Source organism: Sesamum indicum, linkage group LG9 (genome assembly GCF_026168435.1).
Source record: "Sesamum indicum cultivar Baizhima isolate 11 linkage group LG9, ASM2616843v1, whole genome shotgun sequence".
NCBI lineage: Eukaryota > Viridiplantae > Streptophyta > Magnoliopsida > Lamiales > Pedaliaceae > Sesamum > Sesamum indicum.
In genome coordinates, this window is record NC_142665.1 from 7,123,625 (window position 1) to 7,135,332 (window position 11,708).

General features: G+C 35.7%; 2 protein-coding genes across 3 annotated transcripts; both read right to left on the reverse strand.

The window, feature by feature from the left end:
* Positions 1-756: 756 nt before the first annotated feature.
* LOC105171148 (double-stranded RNA-binding protein 1) lies at positions 757-3,213 on the reverse strand. 2 transcript variants are annotated; one of them, XM_088884973.1, is made up of 5 exons: positions 2,698-3,213; positions 2,391-2,459; positions 1,651-1,874; positions 1,331-1,538; positions 757-1,201 (listed from the first exon to the last, which is right to left on the reverse strand). In XM_088884973.1, exons 1-5 carry the CDS (start codon positions 2,906-2,908, stop codon positions 906-908), a joined length of 1,008 nt encoding a protein of 335 aa, XP_088741099.1. In that variant the 5' UTR covers positions 2,909-3,213; the 3' UTR covers positions 757-905. The 2 variants fall into 2 exon arrangements, with proteins under 2 accessions (XP_088741099.1, XP_020552630.2); XM_020696971.2 differs by lacking the exons at positions 2,391-2,459; positions 2,698-3,213 and adding an exon at positions 2,065-2,384.
* A 92-nt stretch (positions 3,214-3,305) lies between these two features.
* Positions 3,306-8,943, reverse strand: MS3 (methionine synthase 3). The gene is made up of 12 exons (XM_088884972.1): positions 8,523-8,943; positions 7,387-7,740; positions 7,194-7,281; positions 6,978-7,105; positions 6,499-6,890; positions 5,900-6,063; positions 5,348-5,428; positions 5,075-5,241; positions 4,877-4,982; positions 4,529-4,779; positions 4,244-4,445; positions 3,306-3,817 (listed from the first exon to the last, which is right to left on the reverse strand). The coding sequence occupies exons 1-12, from the start codon at positions 8,636-8,638 to the stop codon at positions 3,443-3,445; spliced, it is 2,424 nt and encodes an 807-aa protein (XP_088741098.1). The 5' UTR covers positions 8,639-8,943; the 3' UTR covers positions 3,306-3,442.
* Positions 8,944-11,708: the final 2,765 nt, after the last annotated feature.

The window sequence follows — 11,708 nt, forward strand, 5'->3', positions numbered from 1 at the left end:
TTTAAAGTATTGTCGACACAATAAAATAATTAGTACAATGGTGTCGAAATGACGTGGAATCACTTTTTAAAAAAATTAAAATAATTATAATTAGTTTTTAAAAATTATCTAATTAAGAATATAATCATCATGTTAGTGTGACAGTGTCACTAGCTATCGTGTATTAATATAAATAGTATAAATACAAATATAATCGAACACATAGACATTACAAAAAGTGACAATTCATTAAAAAAATATAATAATTATATCACGAATAAAATGTGAAAGAGTCATATATAATTAGATCTAATATAAGAGAATATCGATTAATTTATCCTTTTTTTTTTAGTACTAGTCATTTTTATGTGGGGGGAAAAAACATATAATTAAGATTCCGCTATCTGGTCTAGACCCGGGGAGTGTTTGCAATCCAAAAAAAAGAAAAAATGTGGCAAAAGAAATTGAAAGCAGACATCAACGTTAAGAAGACATTGAGAAACTGAGTGCCGTGCTGGCTCTTGCAGCTGTACGCTGGATGTGGACTTCATCTCGTACTCTTGTCCTTTTCTTTGAAAATTGAACAAATCTTCGCCCCACTAAGGAGTTGGACGTGGGGTATACTTTTATATTTATGCAGAACTTGTCGATGATGATGAAAGTGACAACTTTGGTCTTTTAACGAAATTAATTATATAGTAAGTGTGATTAAAAGCGACATGGGAATCGCATCAACCTATTAGCCACGGCGACGAGAAAGAAGCTTCACCAGAATCATAACAGAAAACAACATATAGATAAAAACCGGTCATCTACATTGGAGTGTTGTGTAGAGATTTATTTTGGTACGGATGTATAGGCAAGCGCCTTGGTTAAAACTGCATTTGATCGATATGCAGATAAAACATACGGGCAAATGATGTAGATCACACGCCTTCTTCACGAGGGAATTCCAGGCTAACCAATGTCCACCTGTTTTCGCTGACCGGGAGCACAACGGTACCCTTAGGCAATGCCGTGTTTGGAATGCATGTGAGGATCTTGACGCGGTTGCAAAGAAGATAGTAAGAATCTGCAGTAGTTGAAGTGAAGTCTGATGGAGATTGAGGTCTTGGATTTTCTTGCGGATCAGAAACGAGGACTGTGCCCAAAGGAGGAGCATGTTTGAGAATGTGGTTACTAGAAGCCCGTGGTGACAAGTAACCAGGCTGAAACAACTTGCCTGAGATAAAGAATTGATATCAGGACCAACTCATTAACATTAAACATTGTGAATGGAAAAACATAGGACAATGTCCATTTTATAAGGTTTGTTCAAGTGTAAAAGAGGAGAGCAAGAAAACCGACTTACGTTCCATAAACACGGTGTATGCAGCCTTTGCAGCATTGAGCTCTGCTAGTTTCTTAGACTTTGCCGCAGCCCCTTGAAATGCCTCTCCTTCCACTTCCACAGTTGAGGTAAACGTCTCACCTGCCCTGATTGTTGTGTACGTTGGCAAGAAAAATCCTTCCTTGTCTGTCAGCTCCCATAGTAGAATCTTGTAGGACCGCTGGCCATTCTTGCAACAAACATAAAAAGGATCGGAAGCGGAGACGTCATCGTATCAATATATAGAATTGTTGGTAGATACTTTTGTGCCGGGTTATGAAATCCTATGCTTGTAAGTTTACCTCATGAAACGCATCAGTTGACAGCAATAACAGAGCAGCCTGTGCAGCAGCATCCTCTGCTTCTGCTACTGTCTCATGGAGCTCTTGGCTGTGAAACCTGTCTTCACCAATACAAACTCTTGCCCTGAAAGAAACACCCTCTTTTTCACTATGGTATACTGGCAAGTCAAGGTTCTTTCTATGAGTATACATCTGGAGTTTCGTCTTAAACTCATCTTGGAAATCTGCGGTTATGAAACAACATAAGGCATACAATTATGGTGAGAAAACAAGAAGCTACTTCGGAGAAATAACATAGTTAACGAGCCTTTATCTGATCAACCTCAATCCAAGATTCCCAAGAATACAAGACATATGATGTAAATGTTAACTACTTCATAGTAATTAGTAACACAATGAAACAAGTTGAGGTACCATGTTCTTGATGTGTTGGAGATGTAAGATTATAACCTCTATGGGAGTTAGGCAGTCGACGTTTTGAAGTAATCTTAATTAATCTCATGTTTGTCTAAAAGCAATAAGAATGCATTTGCCTTTATAGAACAAAATCATCTGAAATGGATGCTCAAGATTTTATACACAACAAAAGCCATAGCTGGAACTACTGATCTTTACACAGTAAATGCTATGACTATTTGCAAACTGAACAAGGGCATTGCAGTTTTTTGAGCAATACTAGATTTCAATCAAGAAGTGGAACAAGCGTGTAAGCAAAGAGAGATATTAATCAAGACTCCCACCCTGTTTCAAAGCCACTTCTTTCTCATTGTTTGTCTTTTCAACGTATTCACTCCTTTGAGTTGAGGGCTCTGCTGCACATTATGAGATATAATTAGATTGACAGAATTGCAGAATTCATTAGATTTTCATGTTAATGATCATCTTTCGCACCACCCCCTTCACAGCATCATGTCACAAATATTAGTTACATCTTTCTTGAACACCATTAATAAAAGGGGGGAGGGGGGGACCAGATGCATGATTACTCGTGGACTTTCTCTAAAAATACAGAACACTAAAACAAGATTTTCAAAAGAAAAAGTTTACCAGAAGTGAAATGGTGAAAGGCAACTTGAGCAGCATCATTGTGGGCTTGTTTTGAAGATTTGCAGGCGGCAGGAGTGTGAAATGTGGTGCCACTGACCACGACGGAGGCTTTGAACAGCGGGCAGTGATCTTTGCCGTCTCTCACGCATGTGTATTTGGGCAACGCCCATTTCTGCTTCTGGCACAGTTCTTGCAGCTTCGACTTGTACATTGGTTTCTCTCAGTCCTATTTGTTTGAAATAATGTTAAGTGCTGGGACAGCAAGAGAGGTTTGCAAAGCTTCGCCATGAATTACATGTAGTGTTATAAGGATCATGCTTGCTGTGTGCTGTACCTTTATTACAAAGTACTGGAGTATGTACGTCGAATGTTCTTAATTGATTTATTCTGCATGGCGCATGCATTTCACTCTCTGGAATGTTTCTATATCAAACGGTAATAATTGGCATGTTACCGTGAAAAATTAACAGTATTATAATATAATCCCTTTTATAATAGAAAATTCGAACTGCTGCAGTATTTGAGTGATATACGAGTAATTTAACCAAGTATTTTGTGAGGCTTGATATTATAAATTAAGAATTTCACCAACTGCAAGAAAAAGTCACTGGCTCGATAATATTCATTTTTATAAATATTTAAATATAATTATATTGTTAAAAAAAATCTCATCTATTATTCATGACAGCAGATGGAAGCTCTGCGTTAGCAAGTAACAAGGCAGTAAGAACATGCAGAGGTCCTCTCACTTGGCACCAGTGGCAGCCAACTGCATGCGGGCGAGCTTAGCAGCAGCCACCATATTGCTCAGCGCCGGCTTGACTTCTGAGTATTTGCGCGTCTTAAGGCCGCAGTCTGGGTTTACCCACAGGATTTTGCTGTCGAGAACTCCCAGCATTTTATTGATGCGTTCCGCAATTTCTTCAGTGGATGGGATCCTTGGTGAATGGATGTCATACACGCCTGGGCCGATGCCAGCACCGTACTTCACTCCCTCATGAAAAATGGAAAGAAGCTTCTCGTCTGACCTGGAGTTCTCGATAGTGATGACATCAGCATCCATGTCTATGATTGAGTGGATAATATCGTTGAAGTTTGAGTAACACATATGGGTGTGGATCTGCAGATCAAGCCCATTGCAAACGAGTTAAATAGTTATACCCAAATCACAGAATATCAATTAGGAACATGTTCAATTTCATGCTACTCACCTTGCCCACATGAAATGTCATAAAATGAAATGGTAACATCAGTATAGTATATATAATGTAACAGTATTAGCTCATTGTGACTTTTACGGCTTTTCTCATCATTGCAAAAGACCTTATAGCTAATCAAAGTTTATTTAGGCACCCGTGATTTCCTCAATATAAAATAAAGATCCTATTGAAAATAAGCTCCAAGATAGCTAACTCTTTAGCAACACCAATAGCTTAAACAAATGCAAACTATCTCCTGAGAGGGCCTACGAGTGTAGCATCTGATTAAAGGAAAGCAACTTATTGAACACAGCATGATAAAAAGGAAGAGAAGAATGAAGAAAGACCTGGGTAGTGTCTTGGACGTCACAATTAGTTATCCTGAACGAGTGTACAGCCCAGTCCAGGTAAAATGCCTGCTCGGATTTTCTAAGAGGCAAACCCTCTCTTAAAGCAGCCTCGTCGATTTGAATAACATTAATACCAACTTTCTCAAGATCTTCAACCTCATCCTTGATGGCTAGAGCAATCTGATAGCAGGTCTCGAATCTAAGAGGTGAAGCAAGCATAGTTGATTTCAATGGCCACATTTTAAAAAATGATGTCTAGCAGAGCAGATCTGGTTTGCCTACCTGGGCTGGTCATTTCTGACAAAAGACCAATTCAGGATGGTGACAGGGCCTGTAAGCATTCCCTTCATTGGGCTGTTGGTCATGCTTTGGGCCAATGTTGACCAAAAGACCGTCATTGCTTTAGGACGACTTACATCACCATAGATAATAGGTGGCTTCACACACCTGGATCCATAAGATTGAACCCATCCATTAATCGTGAAGGCAAACCCAGATAGTTGCTCTCCAAAGTATTCGACCATGTCATTTCTCTGTAATTGCCAATAAAACAATAAGAACCTTTTACTTCCTTTTGCTGGAGGGAGAGGGGGTGTCATTTATTGCAAGACAAAAAGACCATAATCTCACCTCTGGTTCTCCATGAACAAGAACATCAATGCCGAGCTCTTCTTGAAGTTTCACTACTTCTTGTATTTCCTCCTTAATGGCTTTGTGATATTCTTCCTCGGATATCCTGAAGAGATAACAGCAGAAGAATTGATAGTATAAAAGTTGAAAGCATGTAAATTGGAATAACAAAGGTACTAATATAGGAAGAGAACTAACTTGCTAGCCTTATATTCACGACGGACTTTCCTAAGACCCAAAGTCTGAGGGAAAGATCCAATAGTAGTGGTTGGAAGCATAGGAAGGTTTAGCTTTTCCTGCTGAGCTTCCAGCCTGGTACTGACACTTGTAGCTCTGCGGTGGTCAGAGCCCTTCACAGCAGCGGTCTGAGTATAGGATCAGAAATCAAAGTCATAACTGGGAAGGAAAAAAGAGCAGGGCAAGAAAGCAGGAAGAAATGTTTTTTTTAGAGAAAAAAAGGAGGACTCTTACAGCCTTCTGAACCGCCTCATTATTTACTCTTGGGGATGATTTTCTTGAAGCCTGAGCTGCTGCATTAGCAGAGAAGAATGCCTGAGGAGAGAAAAGCTAACATCAAGAGGAAGCAACTGATTTTTTGGGTTGAAAATATAATACTTCTTCCAACAAGTCACATCTCGTGGAAAGGTATCTAAAGATGTAAAATATGGCCCTTTGAGGTGCCGAGAACATTTTCACCACGACCAATTGATGAAAGTTGAAGAGGTGAAATATATTCATGGGAAGATCCCATATATAAATCTAAAACTGTCATATAAACAACAGAAAAGCAAACAGCAATTACACTACAAGCAAATAGTTAGGAAACTTGCAGAAGTTGCAACTTCTTAGATCTAAATAAGAGAAGTGCTTGGTTAATTTGTTTAACCATAATCAAGTAAATAGTTGCTGCAATCAGTTGAATTGATAAACACATGAAACGTTTTGGTCAAACTGTAGCGTTAATGCTTATAGGTCATCAATGTAGAGGCGCGAAGAACAAAAAAAGTTGGCAAAATGAAGTACCTCATCCTTCAAACCAGCTAGTGCCTTTGCCAATGCATTAACTTCGAGTAACTTCTGTGCAGCAAATGCAAGCCATGACTTGAGTTCTTTGTCCAACTTAGTTTCATTTACCAAATCAACTGCAGTGTGAAGAAGAGAACATGATGTAGAGACCACGAGCTTGTCTGAAGAAAGAAAGAGAAAAGGAATCAATCAAAGGTGATTTTAATTGGAGCTATATGACATGTAACAGTACATCATGAAAGATATATGTTCGAATAATAAGTTACTGAGAGCACATATCGAACCAGTAGCAAGTCAAGGGGCTGGAAGAGAAGTAGAGTAAAGCAAACACATAGAAATTATTTCAAGAGGCATCAGAGCTAAGGGAACACAATGTCAAAATTGTTCTAAATAAAAATGTACTTGATATTTGACAGATAAAATGCAGATCCAACAATTAATACCACTTCTATCTAGGAGAGACAATTACACAGTTAAAAGTTTGCTGGTTAACATCATAAAAACCCTAAAATGCCTAAATTATACATTGTCTTAGTTTTATTTCACTGATCATCTGAAATGCGTTTAATATAATATGAATGAAGTTCTAGAAGCACCTTTGCCCACCACGCCCTCCAGAGTGCGTAAGGTACTTAAGGAAGCATCAAGATCGTTAGCCCAAATGTTTCTTCCATCAACAATTCCAGCAAAAAGATATTTTCCCGAAGGAAATCCATTTTTAATTAGGTCAAGTGTCTTTGATCCCCGCACTAAATCAAACCCAACAGCTGTAACACCCTTCAAAGAAGTAACTATATTATATGCCTCAGTAGGGAGGTCTGCAAAATATGTCTCAGTAAGAACATTCAAGCCAGAAACGGATGATTCCAATTCTTTGTAAGCATGAGTAAATGCACTCAATTTGTGAGAATCAAGATCCATGACAAGTGTAGGCTCATCAAACTGAACCCAGCTAGCCCCAGCTGCCTTTAGTTCAGCCACAACTTCCCTTCATGGTAAAGTAAGTGAATATAGTTTAGCCTCAAGATAAAATGTATAGTTAATGGACACATTAGAAGCATATGTATGATCTTACTTGTAGACAGGAAGAATCTTATCAATTAGGGAAAGAAGAGAGAAAGATTTCTCAACGCCCTTTGCCAGTTTTGATAACAACAAGTAAGAAACTGGGCCTATGAGGACTGGGACTGTGTCAATGCCAAGCTGCAATGAGGAAACATGCCAAAACATGCATGAATCTGACTTCAGGCAAACCAAAACAGTAATATCAATGAAAATGCAGTAAACCTACAGCTTTAGCCTCCTTATATTCTTGCACTGCCTTGTGAGATGCATAAGAAAATTTGACATCTGGTCCCAGTTCAGGCACAATGTAGTGGCTGCATCCACAAAAACCATACTGTTAAGTTCTCATAATGCAAGAATAAATTAGAACAATTTCAGACTCAAACCACAATGCTAATACAATCAATGAAGAAGCTTACTAGTTGGTATCAAACCACTTGGTCATTTCCATTGCAGGAACAGAGGCGTTACCCCTAGCCATTGAAAAGTATATGTCAAATCCTATCTCACCTCCACCCCAACCATATCTTGAGGGAACAGCACCCAGCATAGCCGTGGTATCCAAAACTTGATCATAATATGAAAATGTATTGCTAGGAATATACTTGATTCCAGCATCTGCCATTTGCTTCCAAATTGAAACCCGTAGGCCAGCTGCAACCTTCTGCAACTCTTCAGCACTGCTCTTTCCATCCCAGAAGGACTCCAGAGCAAATTTGAGCTCTCTTTTTGGCCCCACGCGAGGATACCCAACAATGTGAGATGCCATTGACCTGTTGCACCCAGTACAGCCCAAACATAATGAGTAGCAGCCGGTATACTGATAACGGAAAAGTTAAAGAACCGTGTTGCACGGAAGAACACACACCCAAAATGGGATTAGTGAAGCCTTAAAACACATAGCGTGATCGAAGAGAATCCAGTTTTTGGTAACACTGTGAATTTGTCTCACTTAAGACAATAATTAACTTCTCCACACTTCAATATAAGATAGACCTTAAGAATATTTCTTTCTGAATTAGGGAAACGGCACTAAAGGGGAGTGATGGTATCAACATCTGAAATTGCATTTATTGGAACCGTTCTGTTAGCTACCCAACCTAACTTTTTCTGCAGCACTGATGCCACAGAGTCACTAAATTATGCTTTAGAAGCAGTAATAAAATTCTAAAATAACTAAAACATGGAACGACAGCAACATGCTCACAAACAATGACACAAACACATGCATGTATATTCGCGTCTCTAAAGGAGGGTTTTACCTTCTCACTAGACTTGCAGAATCAAGAACCCCATTAACATACATAAGCAAGCAAAACCACATATCAGTTTTGCTCTATTAAACTGACTGGCATACAACAAAACAAAACAAAAGGTATCAGACCATGACCAAATCAGTTACACCCCAAGACCAAACTTTTCTCAGACATACACTTGCATACACAAATTCACAAATCATTTTGGGGGGAGAAAAAAAAACCCGCCTAAATGAGCTATCACATTTCATGGACATGCACTTTGTGCGCCTGAAAAATGAAGGTGGCAGAGCACAAACCTGATTTGGAACTTGAAGCAAACAAGAGATTTGCGAGGTGGGCTGGTGGAGAAAGCAGGGAAAGAGAAAGAGAGAGAGGAATGGAATGAGATGAGAGTGGGAGAAATCTGCCTCATATTTATACTGCTATATTGCCCATTTGTTGCTACGTCGTCATCTCATTCCTTCCACCCTTGCTCATCAATCAACATTTCAGTTCATACACCTGCGCTGCGCTGCGCTGCTACCCCTCTTTTTTCTTTTGCTCAAACTTCATTTCTTTTTCATAGCTTTCTCTTTCCCACTGAATTTCTTGATTTTCCTTCTGTAAGGTTTTACGTTAGGTTTTTGCAGCTTGGCTTCCATTCCATATTTTAAACCTCCGCGAGAGAGAGAGAGAGACAGAGAGAGAGAGTAGTCGGTATACGAAAATCTCCGAGAATTTTCTAACTGATTTAAATTTGTGATTTTTCTTTTTCTTTTATTTAATGAACTTTCATTAATGGATGACGTGTCCTCGTCACAAAATAACTGAATTTGGGCTGAACCTAAGCTCAAGAGCCCTCAACTCTAAAGAGATTTGGGCCTTATCATATCATATTGGACCCATAGAACCGGACCCTTTAGTGATTAAGTTGAACTTTATTGGGCTCTTCTTCTGCAACAAGGCCCAAACATATGCAAATAAAATGGGCTATGCTTATTTGATTTTACTATTTAATTACTTATTTTATTTTGTTGGCAAATGACACACCTATTGGATTAAATTTTTAAATTTTTATTGTCATTTTTTAGACTTATTTTTACAAAGAAAATTATATCCTTTATCTTTCTATGGTCGAAATTAATATAAAAAAGTATTACAACTATCGATGAATATTTTTATTTAGCTAAATTTATAAGTTGCAAGTAACGGATATTGTTCTCCGTAACGCTGAAATTTCAAAACTCTTCATTTAATAAAATATTATAGCCTCCGATTCTCATTTTTAATTTTCATTTTTCAATTGAAGAATGTGCATTTTATGGTGTTAAATTAATATTTTTTAGTTAATAAAAATTAATAATTTATTTTTTATTGTTGGTGATGTCATATCATAACAAAAAGTATATATTATTAATTTATAAAATTAATAATCGAAAAAAAAAATTATACATATGCAAAAATATAAAAATGTAATGACGTAATAATTTTTTTTTAAAAGAATCAAAAGTAATTTAAAATTAATCCCACGCAATTTAAACTACACTTAAATTAAGTCTTAATCAGACTCTTGAAAAGTCTAAGTTGATTTGATTTCATCACGTGCTACAAAAGTTAGCTGTGTCACTGTCAACTTTTTGCTAATCACGCTTAATTAACTTTAATTGCATTTTGTATTATTCTTTGTTTGAAATAAAAAATTAAATTAAAAAAAAAAAAAAGAAGAGTCAAAGAGAGAAGAAATGTAAAAGGGGTCACGTGTAAGTAACTTTGGAAATTATTTAAATATAATTTAACTTTCTATCTATCATTATGTCTGTCATTTTATGTTTTATTTTAAATAATAAAAAATTTGGGTGAATAGTAATTTATCCCCGGTAATATTGAAAATAAGCATATTACCCCTTTATGAAAAAAGTATAGCAATTTACCCCCTATACTTTTTAAAATAAAGCAATTTACCTCCTTGTACAGATTTAAAATGAAGTAACAATTATTTAAAACGACCCCTTTATTAATTTTGATCATTGCAAATTTATGACAACTCCAAACTAAATTTTGGGACTTAAATATATATATATTCATGATCGTTATTTAAAAAAAAATAATCAGCGTTTGTACTAGTTTTCATTGAAACTGGCTGTATAAAAATAACAAGAAATTAAATAAATATCTGTATGATTTTGGCCTTAAATATTAGTGTGTAAAATTATTAAATAGATTTGATTAATTTACAATACTTTAATATGTTAAATGTTGGGGTAGATCAATTCTATCTAAAAACAAGAAAAGGTACATTTTTTGTGACCATCAAAGGTGCAATTTCATGTATGGGTCACTTCCATGGTAGGATTTTTCCTATTTGTGCATATGATTTAGGTGCCACAAGTTGTAATGTATCTGGAAAAAATTAGGTAAGGATTTGAGAGGGCACCATTCTTCAACTATAATTTCATGTAATTATAATTCTTCGATATTTAAATTAAATTTAATTTAAAGGCATGTGGACGTACCAAAAAAATAAAATTAATTAAAATAACTACATGTATCCGTCACAATGGAGAGAGAGAGAGGGTATGTATGATATATACATATACTTTTTTATATGTAATAAAGGTGAGGTTTGAAAACAATCCAAATTGAAATTTAGAATTATCTTATTTTATAAGGAGAGCGATGTCAATTCAATTAATTTTTGTTTATATATTAAGTGCAATAATTGATTAAGTATACACATCTTCTAAGCCATGTTTGGCTCTACCAATGAGCAGTTCAACCATATGCTTCAAATGTTAAACAGTTTCTTGCACTATTTGGCCCTTTTGCAATCATAATTTTTAAAGGGTAAATTACAATCATTTTTTGTGAAGTTTTAGTATAATTGTAAATGCTTCATTATTATTTAAAAAATTATAAATACTGCCCTCAACTGAAAAGTAATTATGCAGTCCTTATATGATAAAAATGACTATTTTACCCTTGTTTTTTAATAAAAAAAATATAAAAAAAATGTGAGGGTGGTAATGTAATAATCCATTTAGAGTATAAGTTCATAAAAATATCTTATAAAATTATAAAAAGTTATAATTCATAATCGAAAAGGACATTATGTGCAGTCACCACAAAAATTTGACGAAAATCTAAAGGAATTGACTCATTGTTACACGAACATTAAAATCAATCGGGTATGTGTGATTTTTCAATTAATAGTAGAATATTTGTAATTATGTTAAAATTTCAGGAGATGTTGCTGCAATTTATTATTTTTCAAATTTAAATTCCATTCGAACCATATTTTAATAGAAAGTACAAATTTATAGTTTTTCATCCCACCACAATTATTCTTTATCTAATTACCCATTATGTCCCTTATATAATTACTTTTAATTCCTTTTAACTTTAAAAATAAAGTTGGTGTTGTAATTTAGTTATAATTTTTTTAAATTGGATAAATAATTATGAAATTATTAGTCCAGAAGCTATAATCACATTTTTAAAAATTA

Excerpts from the sequence above, each read along its gene's own strand:
- MS3 (XM_088884972.1), bottom strand. The coding sequence starts at position 8,638 with ATGAGGCAGATTTCTCCCACTCTCATCTCATTCCATTCCTCTCTCTCT. Across the intron at positions 7,282-7,386 it reads AAGTGGTTTGATACCAACTA|CCACTACATTGTGCCTGAAC; the intron begins GTAAGCTTCTTC and ends TTGTGGATGCAG. Across the intron at positions 5,242-5,347 it reads ATGAGGCGGTTCAGAAGGCT|ACCGCTGCTGTGAAGGGCTC; the intron begins GTAAGAGTCCTC and ends TCCTATACTCAG.
- LOC105171148 (XM_088884973.1), bottom strand. The coding sequence starts at position 2,908 with ATGTACAAGTCGAAGCTGCAAGAACTGTGCCAGAAGCAGAAATGGGCG. Across the intron at positions 1,875-2,390 it reads AGAAGTGGCTTTGAAACAGG|ATTTCCAAGATGAGTTTAAG; the intron begins GTGGGAGTCTTG and ends TCATAACCGCAG. Across the intron at positions 1,539-1,650 it reads CAACTGATGCGTTTCATGAG|AATGGCCAGCGGTCCTACAA; the intron begins GTAAACTTACAA and ends GTTTGTTGCAAG.